The following is a 12,735-nucleotide window of genomic DNA, read 5'->3' on the forward strand; positions in this document are numbered from 1 at the left end:
TCTTTTTTCTACTCTCCACCCTTACGAGAGAAGATGCCAATTCAAGTTGTAGCAGGACCACGAATGCTATTTTATGCATATGCAGCTGGGGGTAGAGGAAAGAGAAGGAGAAAAGGAGGGAAAAAATATAACTGCTTACCCCTGCAAGACATCTGTTTCTCATCTCCCTTTGCCGTGGCAAAAGAGAGGAAAGTCTTGCAAAGGGTGGGAAAGGCACAGATTTAAAAAAAAAAAACCCGCAACAGAACTTCACCAAAAAGAGGGGGGGGGGGGTGCATCTCGGAAGGATGCAGAGGGATTGCATTATCCCAGCCGGAGCCGAGTCCCCCGGGGCTAGGGCGGGAGCCTGGGAGCGCGCGGGGTCGGCGGGCCGCGGCGGCGCTGCGGGCTGGAACTGGGCCCGCGCGTCCCCGGGCCCCGGCGGCGGCGGCGGCGGGAGCTGGAGCGGGAGGGGGGGGAGTGGGAGGCGGGGGGAGCGAGGGAAGGAGGCAGGGGGCGGGCAGGGGTGGGGGTGAGAGGGGGAAGGGAAGGCGCCCCGTGTGCAGCCTGAGGAGCGGCGGCGGCTGCAGGAGAAGTAGGAGGAGGTAGAGGAGGAGGAGGGAGGGGGCGAGGAAGGCGCGCTTGTCATGCTCGCTCTCTAACCCTGGGGGCATCCTGAAAACCTCTCCTCGGAAACCCACGGGGAAATGGGAAACAGGATTGACGGGTTTCACACGCTCCTCGCTAGACTGAGCCGCTCATTATCATAACCGTCTGGAGGAGCGGCGGCGGCGGCTCAGACGCGGGCAGCGGGACCTGCCGGGCAGCCCCAGCCGCCGACCTCTGTGCTCCAGGCCGTGGGACCAGCCGAACCCCGCCGAGCCGCCCGGGATCCCTGGGGTGGGCGCGCACGCTGCGGGTCAGGGGGACCGGGCATCTCGGGGCGTGGGGTGAGCGCCCGCCTGCCTGCCGCTGCCGCGGAGGTGGAGAAGAGGAGGAGAAGCAGCAGCACCCACGGCCGCCGCTACCTCCCGGCTGACCCCACGGTAAGAGCTGGCTCGGAGCTGGGGGCGCGCGGGGGGCCGCGGTGACATTTGGCCGGGGCGGGGATGGAAGGAGGTGGAGGGGACGCGCACGCGCCAGGAGGGCCGGGGGAACCGCTGACCGCTCGCCCGTGGAGGTGTGTTGGGGGGTGCTCTCCACGGGCACAGGCGCGCGCACCCACACAATACCAGCCGGTCTTTCCCGCGGCGGCGGGGCTGGGCGCGCGCGGGCTGGCAGCCCGGGAGGGAGGGAAGAAGCGCGGGTTCTTCCTTCTCTCCTGGGCTGGCGCGCGCCGCTGCTCGCCCAACTCCGGGGGGAGCCCCCTCCTGCCGCCGCTTCCTCTTGCGGCTGCCGCGCGGCCTCAGCGGCTCCCCCCTGCACACCCACCCCCGCGACTGGGCTGCAGACGGGTAAGGGGACCCCCCGGGGTCCCTGGCCTGCCCCTTTCCCATCCCCCTGCGCCGCGCGGCAGAGGGGGAGGAGGGAAGGCGTGTAGGCGGCAGGAGCGCGCCTTTGCGAGAAAAAAAGAAATGCACTAAATGGCACCTCCTGTCCCCCACCACCCCCCCAGCCCCCACCCCCGCCACCTCCACCCCCGCGCTCTCCTCCCCTAGCAGCCGAGCTGCGCTGCGGGCTTGGCGGGAGGCGGCGGCGGCTGCTCTGTCCTCAGCTCACCTCCGCGGCGGGGCTCAGGCTGCAGCCCGCCTGGTCCACGCCTCCGCCTCTCCTCCCTTCCTCCCTCCTCCTTCTCCGGGGCCTTAGCAACTTTCCCGAGTGCCGGGCTCGCCGCGGGTGCAGCTGCGGGGAGGCGGTCACTGGGAGAGCCCCGCCTGCCAGCCCGCGGCTGCCGAGGGCGTGGGGTGGGGGAACGGGAGAGACTCCCCGAATCTATCCCCCGGGGCTCAGAATTGGTTTGGCACCGACGGTGGGGAGAGCTCGGTATCTGCTGCAGCCCGGAGCTCCGGGCCGGGGCTGGAGCCGGCCGAGCCTGCGCCCCAGCCAATAGCCATGAGTCATTTCCTTGGAATCCTACCTTTGGTGTTTATTTCCCTTAGAAGGAAACTTGTCTTAAAAGAGAGAGTATGAGAAAGAGAGGGAGAGCGAGAGCGAGCGAGCGAGCTACAGAGAGAGTGAGTGAGAGAGAGAGAGAGAGAGAGTGTGTGTGTGTGTGTGTGTGTGTGTGTGTGTGTGTGTAATAATAGCTCTCATTCTTTAGGGAAAGGAACATACGACACCACGGAAAGACAACTTGCTCTTTGTTCCCAAACACTTCGGGTTTTGTTTACTTTCTCCAAGGGACAGACGAGAAAAAGGCAGTGCTCATTAACCCCGGAGAACTGCTAATTTACTATGACATTGACACTGGGTGCATAATCAGTGACTGTGCTGCTGAGGCGGCCACAAGCGTGGGGCTCCCATCGCGGTTGTGTGCTGGCCTGTCTCCTCCAAAGAGACCTTCAGAAAGAGATGGATCATCCTGCCCCAAGACAAGGAAAACCTGGCTGCCGCCACTTATCTTCACTTCCCCAAATCCCCTTTCTTCAGCCTCCCTTGTTATCCGTAGGAGGAGCCCCAGGGAGCTGACCTTTCGCCCTTTGTGGCTGAAGAATCAGTAGGGCAGGGCCAAGGGTGATCCAATGCCCACTGGCAAAAGTGGTAGCAACTAAGCATTTGTTGTTTTGAAAGGCAAGGAGTTTTGTTTCTTCCGTTTGGAGCTTTGCTCTTACCACCGTATTGAGTGGGTCAACCGACCTCAATAGTCACCCACCTGAACAAGACAGAACTGCATAGCTAAAAGTGAATTGAAAGCCTCAAATTTTTACTTCCTTGCTTTCAAGGAAAGGAATCAGACTAATAACATTTTTGCAATTAGATTTCTTAATTGAATTTCCTCCAGTTTTCAGGATTATGCTAAAATCCATAGTCAAGAGTGCCTTCTCAGTTTCCTAGGTATCATTATACAAGATGCTGTTTTTCTGTGATTTTGTTAATATACTCCAGCTGACATAATGGCTTTAAGGAAAGAAGCCCAAGTTATATGAAGAAACAGAAGAGGTGGCAGTGGATGGTAACTACCATGACTGTTGGCTGCCAGCGATTGACATTCTAACCCTAAGCTTTCTGGGGATGGCTGTAGGTATCATTCCACTCTCTTTAGCCTCATTGTAAACCTCAGGCTCCCCTTGCTTTAAAAAGAAGCCTGTCTTAAATGACAACCTTTATGGTTATATTCAGTAATAGCATCTACATAGGACTTAATCCTCTGAATCCAGTGGAAGTTAGAATATAAATCTCATTTGAAGTGTTATTTTAGTCAATGATATTTTGAATGGAATAGTGTGAACCATTGGCACTTATTGCTAGGAGCTGCCTTATGCAAACAATTCAATAAGGGGCCCTCCCATTACTTTGTTAATTCACTAGTAAAAATGAGACATTGAACCTAAAGACATAGTAACTGCAAAACCTTCCTCCCACTCCTTCTGTTCCTACTGCATTTTCCCTTCCCCTAAAACCCCCAAACCCTTATTCTTTTCTGTTTCCACAGAGCTGTGAAAAACCACTTGTAGCACATAGTTTCCCCAGTGTACACTTGGTTGTGTTCATGTTTCAAATTCAAAATGGAAAACTTTTAGGGTTTTAAAACGTCAAAAAATACTGGTGCTCACAAGCTCCAGTCAAATTAAAATTCAGAGTGATAGAAACACAATGCTACCAAATAGAAATACTGAGAGACCCTTTACTACCTTTTTAGGTACAAGCATAGGCTCACTTTGATAAACAAAATACTTGCTACAAAAGGTCCAAAATTGGAACTTGTGTTTGTTGACCTTTGTCTGCAGTTGTATATACTATTCAAAAAAGTATATGTGGACCTGATTCTCTGAATCAAATGGAAAGATAAATATTATAGAAAACATTGTTGGAGTCAGTGGGGGAAGGAAATCTGCTGATGACAAACTATGATCTCTTGGTCCTCGAAGTCATCATCCAGTTGTCTTGTAGAACAGATTAATAAAGAAGTAGACCAGGTATATGATTGTCTCCCAGGGACATGGTCATTTGAGATTTGACACACAGGGTACAGAGTTGGAAGGAAAGACAGGATGACTTGTGTTCAATCTCTCCAGGTCAAATGTTTTTGGTGATGAATGTCAAGTAGCAAAAGAAATGGCATGTGCCACCATCTCTTTCTTTTAAAGTATCACTTCAACTTTTTAAGTGTAAACACTCCAGAATTTTTAGTGAGCTCCCTGCTGGTTCTTTATGGATCCTTTATAAACATGTAGGATCTCAGAACCAAACAGAAGCCTGACCGCTTTGCTTTATCTAGAATATATCGAGTCTGAGAAATAACACATTGTGGATTTGACAGTAGTGTGGGTCAAGTGCATCGAGGTTCAAAAGACACAGTATTATTTGAATTGATCTCTTTTGGTTGTGTTTTCTTTATCTTAAAGAGGACCTCCAGAAAACATTCAGCTATATGAGAATATGGAATGAGACAGTCATCCTTTCGTGGATCTCTTCCTTTCCTAAGATCATTCCAGATTGCACATTTGGAGAAGGAAGGATAAATTGGACATCTCATATATTTGAAAGTTGTGAAAGACAGTCGGCATTAAAAAGAATGTTGACTTGTCACCATTCTCTTTGACAATCCTTTAAACCAGGTACAGAGATGGGAGAAGCTTTGTCTCCTTTGAAATCAAACAGCTGACATACTGCTGAGACAAGATGGTGAGGAGGTCCCGATTAGTGCGGAGAATATATTCTCATGAAATGGTTAAATGTATCTCAAAATTCACACTATGTAGAGTTATAAAATTATGTGAAAGAGGGCAACTGGTTCCAGCCCAATGGAAATATTCAGTGCAAATTTGAATAATGCAACCACTTCAGAGATTCACTACTTAGTATACTTTATTTTGGTGCACTGGGTTCTAGTTATAAGGCTAACAATAGTTATAGTTTCACTTTGGAAACCTTTTTTTTTTTTAACCCAAGACCCTCTAACATTTTTGGGTACCAGCCTTCCTCTCCTTACCCCAAAGCTACTCAAGAATTTAGAGAAATTTATCCTAGGGGAAATTGTTGTTCAGTCATGTCTGGTTCTTCATGACCCTGTGGACCATAACATACAAATACTCTCCATGGGATTTTCTTAGCATAGGTACTGGAGTGGTTTGCCATTTCCTTCTCCACAGGGAAATAGTGGGGCCTTTTTTGGATCATGAAGGAGAGAGGTTAGGGATAAGGTGGAAACCACAGGGATATGTAGGAACCCAGACTCTCTGTTTTGACCGCATTTATTTCTGTGCTAAAGGAATGAGCTAGAGAAAAGGCCACTGATGATGAAGAAGTCTCTTTGGAAAGTTTTCTTCTTGTGTCTAGGTTTTGCAATGTGAGAAGTTGTAAGCTGCCTCTGGCCCTGAAGCCCTGGCTCCTGTTTAATATTCTGCCTGCTCAGTTGATGTTGTGCTTGGCTCCTATGGGATTGCAACTCACGGCTTGAAACTGGAGCCAATTTTCTGTCTTAATCTCACAGTGTTTTGACTGGAGGCAGATCCAGTTCAGTCCGATCAGGGCTAGTGGAAACAACTACCAAGTGTCTCTGTCTGCTTCATTTTGGGATAAGAAAAGGGAGGGGGACACCCCACAATGTTATAGAGGAAGCACCATTTCTGGAAATTCGAGGAGAGTGGAAAACAACTGAACTGATTTGTAGACCTGTGAGCATCAGTTGGTACTGGGTATTGTACTAGGGGCTTCTTTCCTTTTTTTTTTTTTTGATTGATTGATTAACGGATTTCATCAAAGGAAACCCTCTAGGGACTGTCTAGAAAATTGATTTTCCATTATTAATAGAAAGGAAATGCAGGGGTTTCAGCTTCTTAGCGGTGAGTTTTCTGTGGGAAGGTCTTGAGGAAAGCATGTTAAGGAGGCCGGGCAGCTCTCTAAGAGGGCTGAAGGGAATCTGGAGAACAATAAGAAATGGGGTTTTAAAGATCCGCCCATGAAATGCAGACTGCTGAACGCGAGGCTGAGCTCTAAAGAAGAGCAGCCAGAGAGTTCAGCTCTGGGCTCTTACCCTTTTCTTTTCGGAATGGAACCTATCTAAGGGGCGGAAGGAGAACCTAGAAGTTGTCTCCCTGCTGCAGAGCAATGGAAACGCCCCGACGGGCCTCTAGTCTGATCTTGATTAAGGTTATCTTTCTTTTTCCAGATTTAAGGTTGTCAGAGATGACTCTGGTTCTGTCCATGAATAGATTCTGTGATCCTATTGTTTCGGAAGGAGCTGCCGAAATTGCCGAGTACCAGACACTATGGGAATCCGACTGCTACAACCCCTCCAGCCCTCTCCAGGCCCCCCCACAGGGGGACAGAGGGGCTTGCCACTCTCTGGCAGGTACTTTCCCTCCCTTTCACCTGCTCCACACTGAAACCAGACTGGGGACTGGGGTGGGGGTGGAGGGCGGGGAGAGAAGCTCCAATCCGGTGCCTCTGGGCTTTCTTTTGAATGGCAAGAATGGATGCTGCTAGGATTCTCCTGAGGGGCTATATATTGACTATAATAAGAAAGCCAGAGTTTTAGTGAGAAAGAACTGAACGTAGTGTTTAATTACATCCCAAACTGTATCTACATGGACTGGTGTGGTTTGTATAGATTTTGCATCTGGTTCTGTTGTTGTTGTTTTTTTAATTAACATTAGAAAATCTAACCTGGAAAAAACCCGGAGCAACATTTTGGTTTTAATTTCACCTTCTGTGGAAGCATATGGTTTTCTTAGTGCTACATTAGCCCTTGGTGGGTCTGACAATGCAATCTTTATCCAATGGAATAAAAAGAAATGGTACTTTTGGCCAGCAGTTCTGAGCTATTTCTTTTATGCCGAGCACGCAATTGGCTTTACAAAGAATGTTAGAGCATTTTTTTAAGCCAACAAAAAACCAGTTTGTTTCTCCTGCTTATGACCATCACTTTTGCTCTTACAAGGTAAATTCTTTTTAATTATAATGAAATGTAAATTATTACATAAAGCATGAAGTGTCTTAATAGAATCTTGAACTATTAAAAAGGGTACAAAATGGATCTTTTTATGACGTTGCCGTTTAAAAATATCTTTATTCATTTTTATCATATTATATTTTGTGACTAAAATGCATTGACCTGTTCTAACTGAACCTTTTATGTAAGAAAATTGAAATTTTAGCTTTTTAAATACAAAGTTGTATTAACACAGATTTACAGATGTATTTTCATGCTTAGGGCCACTAATAATTTAGGAAGGGTAACCATTACATATAAATAATAGTTACATTACTTTCTTGGTGAATGTAGGTTCTATGGTCTTGTTCAGATGAGGTTGCTGGCTATACTGTGTGTGTGTGTGTGTGTGTGTGTGTGTGTGTGTGTCTCTGTACACACATAAACAGATACAATGAGGTGTACTTGGCTACAGTTCTGTGTTGCCATTTTAATAGGTGCATGGGTTTTATTAAGTGTTTTGAAAATAAAACTACTATAACTCAGAGATTTTGGATTCCTTCCACTAATTAATTCTGCTGTTTGCCTGTAAATAGTGAAAATTTTCCAATTGAAAATATTAAGGCAAATGTTCTAGCAATGCTTAAGCAAACTATTTTCTCTGAAATTGACTTGGGGCCTAGGATTCCATGAGATAGTTACTATTATGACAAATGTTTATTTTTAATCACCACATGTACAGACAAATATGTAGCAGAGTTATCCTGTAGTAGGAAAGGAAAGGAAAGGAAAGGAAAGTGTTTTGTTTGGAGAACCTCTGGCAAACCGCATGTCATTTGTCATATCTGATTTATTACCACAGGATCACATTACAGGGGAATTTCAAATCCTATCACAACATCCAAGATCACATACTTTAAGAGGAAGTATGTGGAAGAAGAGGATTTTCACCCACCACTCAGCAGCTGTAACCATAAAGTATGCTTTTTTTTAAATAGCCATTTTTATTAAGAGTTTAAGATGCTTAGGAAGAGTTGCTTGATACAGTTATAAAAATTAAATTGTTCCACCCAAGCAATGACAGTGATATGGTTCTAGGCCACCGTAATTGTGACTGGGGCTGGGGGGAGTGATGTTTAATTTTCAGAGGTAGCTTAAGAAATAAAGAGGTGGGGACTCCTTTCACTAGAAATAACAAAATGAAATAATCTTAAGGAATGACAGTTTTTCTTATGGTTTCATTATTTTGTTATTGAACTATAGTTGGGATTACTTTCATACACCATACATTTTGTTATATCCAAACATGTTTGAATCTTGATTTGCCTGTGGCTGCCATTATGATCAATGCTAATTATACATGTATCCAAACATATAGGACAGGTGTTCCTGAATGTGTGCCCAAGCCTCCTGTGGACATAGAAGCATAGCTTCTGTTTGTGTATGTGTGTTGGAATTTATTCTTTCATTCATTTATTTATTTTGTAGTAGGATTGAAAACAGGGGATGGCAAAGTACTTGCTATTATAAAACTAGCAATTTAATCATTTCAGAGCCCATTCTTTTAAAATGTCTACCAAGTTCATCAGAGGTAGTGATATATAGAGGTGTTTGTAAATTTAATTTATCTCCTGATCATTTTGATATTTTTCATTCATGAAGGATATTTTATACCACACAAACACACAAATATATAGATATATTTGTGTATTATATACATATATACACACATACATACATATATAAATTATATTTATATAAATTATTTTATATATATATATATATATATATATTGGGTACATTGACTTAGTTCATAGTTTGCCATGTTAACTTACAAGTTTGCCTTTCTTATGTAGTGAAAGAACTTTTCCATAGGAAAGGAATGTGAAAGTAGGTTAATCCATTTTATTTTCTGTTTTAGGATGGTAACAAAAATTTCAGTTTTTTATGGATTTACATTGATTATCAAATAGTGGAAGGTTGGGTATCCAGTGATAGATCACTCAATACAATGATAGACCCTCTAATTTCTCCTTAACTTCTCCCCAGTCTCTGGTGGATCTTCAAGTGGCAGATCCTATCAGGAACTAGAAGTTTTAGATTATTGTTGTCCAGTTGCAGTCCTGAGGCAGAAAGCATTAAAAGGAGGGCCAAGGTTTAAAGCCAGAATCTTAGTTGCAGCTGACTGGACTGAGAGGCCTTTTAGAAGTCTTGGTTTGAAGGGTGCCTTCTTAGCTGCATCTTGGCATCTTAATAATTTTCCCCAGAGACAAAGCAGTAAGAACCCTAAATTTCCCCCATTTCTGGGGTTTTTTTGGGGGGAAAGAGGTTGTCTCCTAATCTTTTGGTCATCTGGAGTGATCTATGTGATGAAGGATGAACAGAGGCTTCTGCAGGGGAGGAGGGTTGTGGAAATAAGTCCACAAACTTCCCAAGCTCGAATGTTGTAGCTGTAGATAGAGAAGGTGCTGTGTTGTGGTAGTTACTTGATTTTGGCCTGGTCAGCTTCTAAACCTTCTCCTCTTTCTCTTCCTCTTTGATTTTAGACCATCTCCATTTTTGAGGAGCGAGCTCATATCCTTTACATGTCATTAGAAAAGTTAAAGTTTATCGATGACCCTGAAGTATATCTTCGAAGATCTGTGCTTATAAATAACTTAATGAAAAGGATCCATGGAGAAATTATCATGCAGAATAACTGGTGCTTTTCTGCCTGCTCGTTTAGTGGAGCCTCTGCCCAGGAGTGGTTCATGGCTCAAGACTGTCCTTACCGAAAACGGATCCGGATGACAAAAGAGGACTGTGAAAAGTTTCATGCCTGCTGCTTCTACCAAGAATGTGGTGGTCACTACCTAAATTTACCCTTCTCTGTTAGTGCTCATGGGGGAAATTCTTCTGCTACACCCTCTTCTTCTTCCTCTTCCTCCTCTTCTACCCCTATGTCTTTGCCAAGTTGTTCCCACCAGGTGGATTACGGCCTGAGCAGTGCACCTCTTTACAGAAGTGATGACCAGATACCTGCCAATGAAATATTCATTACAAATGCCAGGTCTCCTGGCATCCAGGAAAAGGCCAAATTAAATGATGAGAAAGCAAGCAATGCAACTGAGAGAGATGGTGTAACCCTAAGTCGGGAACCTATGAGAGGCGACCATGCTCTTGAATGTAAAGGCAAATTTTATGATTATTTTGAGACTGAGTGTAATGAAAAAAGCAATGTAAGTGAATCTTGGAAAAAATCCTTAAGGAAAAAGGAATCTTTACCAAGTAATAAACTGTGCTGCAGCAAAGGAAGTAAAATATGAGCCATCTTTTTGCTGTAACTTTGAAGCATGCACAGCATGATCAATTAGCTATCATAAATTTTATTTTGAATGGATTTTATAGTTTTGTACAACTGATACAATTATGCCATGAACATGTCGTGTAGTTTTAATGCCTGGAGAGCAGATTGCATAAAACATCTGTACAGTCTGCATCAGTGAGCTACTTATAAATATGGAGATTTCACAGAGAAAACAGTTGAATTACTGCTTACGAGTATATCTTAGTTTTGTAACAGAAAAGACCAGTAGATCAAATTGGGGAAAAGGAGCCCTTTTATGTGTCCCTTGCCTTGCAAGGAGTCTGCGACTAACTAAGAAAGGTCATCAAGTTTGCCAATAAATTAGCTAGTTATTTGGTAAGCACATCAATATTTTCAGCTAGGGTAATCTGCTTCATATATACAACACGGTATTTATTCTGAGTAAAAGATTGGATATAGTGAACCCAGGTGAACTGGCTTCACATTTTGTCATAGATACTGTTAAATATTGGTATTTAACAGTCTTGGGTGACTGAAGAAATCAGTATGTAATATAATGAAACACACCTGTTTATGGAACCATAATAAAACAAACTATATGGAGTATAATCACTTGCAAGTCTCTAGCTTGCTTGTGATGAGTAAAGAGGTTTTTGGAGGTCTGTTGTCATACAGGGCGTTTTTTGGTGCCTTACTTTATCTTAATTTTTGCCATTGTGAAAATTAAGGATAAAATCAGAGTTACAGCAGGGATTTAACAAACAGAAAATAACACACAGGGTGGATCAATATTGTTCGAAAACTGTTACATTTGAAATATTGAGTTCAACTTTTTATTCGACATCTCTATTCTTCCTTTTTTTGATGCCCAATTGCTTTTGGATTTGGCATTTTTAGAAAGGGATTGAGGAAACAATAGAGAGATCTGTTATAAACCAGCACTAGCTGCTTGTGCATTTCTATGGCAACAGTCTGTTGCTGGGGTTTGTTGTTTTTTGTTTTTGTTTTTGTTTTTTGTATAATGAAGTTCATGAACCAGTGGCATGCTTTATACTTTAATCTGTTTTGCATAATTTCACTCTTTTAGATTATAAAAGCATGTGGTTTTTTTATATATGACTTTTGCTGTTAATTAAGAAGCACAATGTTAATAAATGATGTGGCGATCAATAAGGTTCTATCTTGAATGTAAAGATTTTAGTTTCCGAAAAGTTATTTTGGAGAAATGGGACTTGAATCTACAATGGTTAAAAATAGATTTGGTCAAAATTCTTCATTTTCATCACTTAAGCATATCCACTTTCAAAAGTGTCTAAAATATCCCTCTCATCCTTCTCTAACCCCTAACCTATCTTTTAGATAAAAATATATTCCCATTCACAAGGTTATGTAATTGACTTGGACATTCTTAAACAGTGCTTCAAAGGAATCAAATATCAAATGATGGAAATAAATATGTTCTGTTCCCCTCCCCCAATTTCTCCAAGATAAAAGCTTTTTAAAAAAACATTGCTATTAATATTAAATAGAGGTCTCATTCATACAGTGTATGAGTAGGATCATCATTTGGACAATTGTCCACAAGGACCAATTTTTTAAATATGTTCTTGTGTTATAGCTGAATAGTCCAGTAATGTCTGTTCTTTATTTTCAATATTTGATAAACATTCGATGTTAGATATTAGATGCTTGTATACCAACGTGTTGTTGTAGTAAAGTGAGGTTTTCCTTGGTATATATTTATTAAAATGACCAAAATTCATTAAGATTTTATATCTTTAATGGGTATTGGATATATATTTCTCTCTCCCTCTTTTTTTCACCACTGCAGTACTGACAATACCTAGAACTTAAAGTGGATAGTGACCAAAGAAGTTTGTCTTATATAAGGTGTAGTACAGAGTTTTAAATAACCTATCTGGTGGACTTGTGGCATTTTTAAGTAATTTTTGTGGGTTTGAAAAATCTTACTATTAAAAAATGTATGAGCCCTTAAGTTCCTCATTTTACCTGTTTCCATTAAAACATGGACTTTAGGAAAACCTTAAATATTTCACATTTTAAATAATTTATAATTTTTCCAATTTTTAAAAACAAAATTCTGTTATAATCTAAAGGCAGATTTTATACTCATTTGTTAAAAAGAGGGAAAATTAGCTGAAACTTGATCTGTCAAATATAACATGTTTATTATTAATTTAACAATAAGATACATATGAAAAAGGAGAAGGTTAATCAAGAGGTTTTTTTTTCCCTTTCTGACCAAAGTTTAAAAAAAAGAAAAAGACCTGGTTATTGATTTTCCAGAATCACATTCTTAACAATAAGTTTTATATAAAACTAATCATATCTTTCCAAACTGGGCACCAGCGTTTTTGCATTTTAAAGCCAGCCACAGCTACTGACTTGAATGAGT

General features: G+C 42.7%; 1 protein-coding gene across 2 annotated transcripts; it reads left to right on the forward strand.

The window, feature by feature from the left end:
• Positions 1 to 515: 515 nt before the first annotated feature.
• On the forward strand, positions 516 to 12,368 carry SERTAD4 (SERTA domain containing 4). Of its 2 annotated transcripts, none has more exons than XM_043963798.1 (4): positions 516 to 1,025; positions 6,251 to 6,433; positions 7,875 to 7,990; positions 9,559 to 12,368. In XM_043963798.1, the coding sequence occupies exons 2-4, from the start codon at positions 6,268 to 6,270 to the stop codon at positions 10,315 to 10,317; spliced, it is 1,041 nt and encodes a 346-aa protein (XP_043819733.1). In that variant the 5' UTR covers positions 516 to 1,025; positions 6,251 to 6,267; the 3' UTR covers positions 10,318 to 12,368. The 2 variants fall into 2 exon arrangements, with proteins under 2 accessions (XP_043819733.1, XP_043819734.1); XM_043963799.1 differs by lacking the exon at positions 516 to 1,025 and adding an exon at positions 5,260 to 5,756.
• Positions 12,369 to 12,735: the final 367 nt, after the last annotated feature.

Source organism: Dromiciops gliroides, chromosome 4 (genome assembly GCF_019393635.1).
Source record: "Dromiciops gliroides isolate mDroGli1 chromosome 4, mDroGli1.pri, whole genome shotgun sequence".
In the NCBI taxonomy this organism is placed as follows: domain Eukaryota; kingdom Metazoa; phylum Chordata; class Mammalia; order Microbiotheria; family Microbiotheriidae; genus Dromiciops; species Dromiciops gliroides.

Bases quoted from the DNA above. Each gene is read 5' to 3' on its own strand.
- SERTAD4 (XM_043963798.1), top strand. From the start codon at position 6,268: ATGACTCTGGTTCTGTCCATGAATAGATTCTGTGATCCTATTGTTTCG. The intron at 6,434-7,874 runs GTACTTTCCCTC...TTATTACCACAG, and splicing joins GGCTTGCCACTCTCTGGCAG to GATCACATTACAGGGGAATT. The intron at 7,991-9,558 runs GTATGCTTTTTT...CTTTGATTTTAG, and splicing joins TCAGCAGCTGTAACCATAAA to ACCATCTCCATTTTTGAGGA.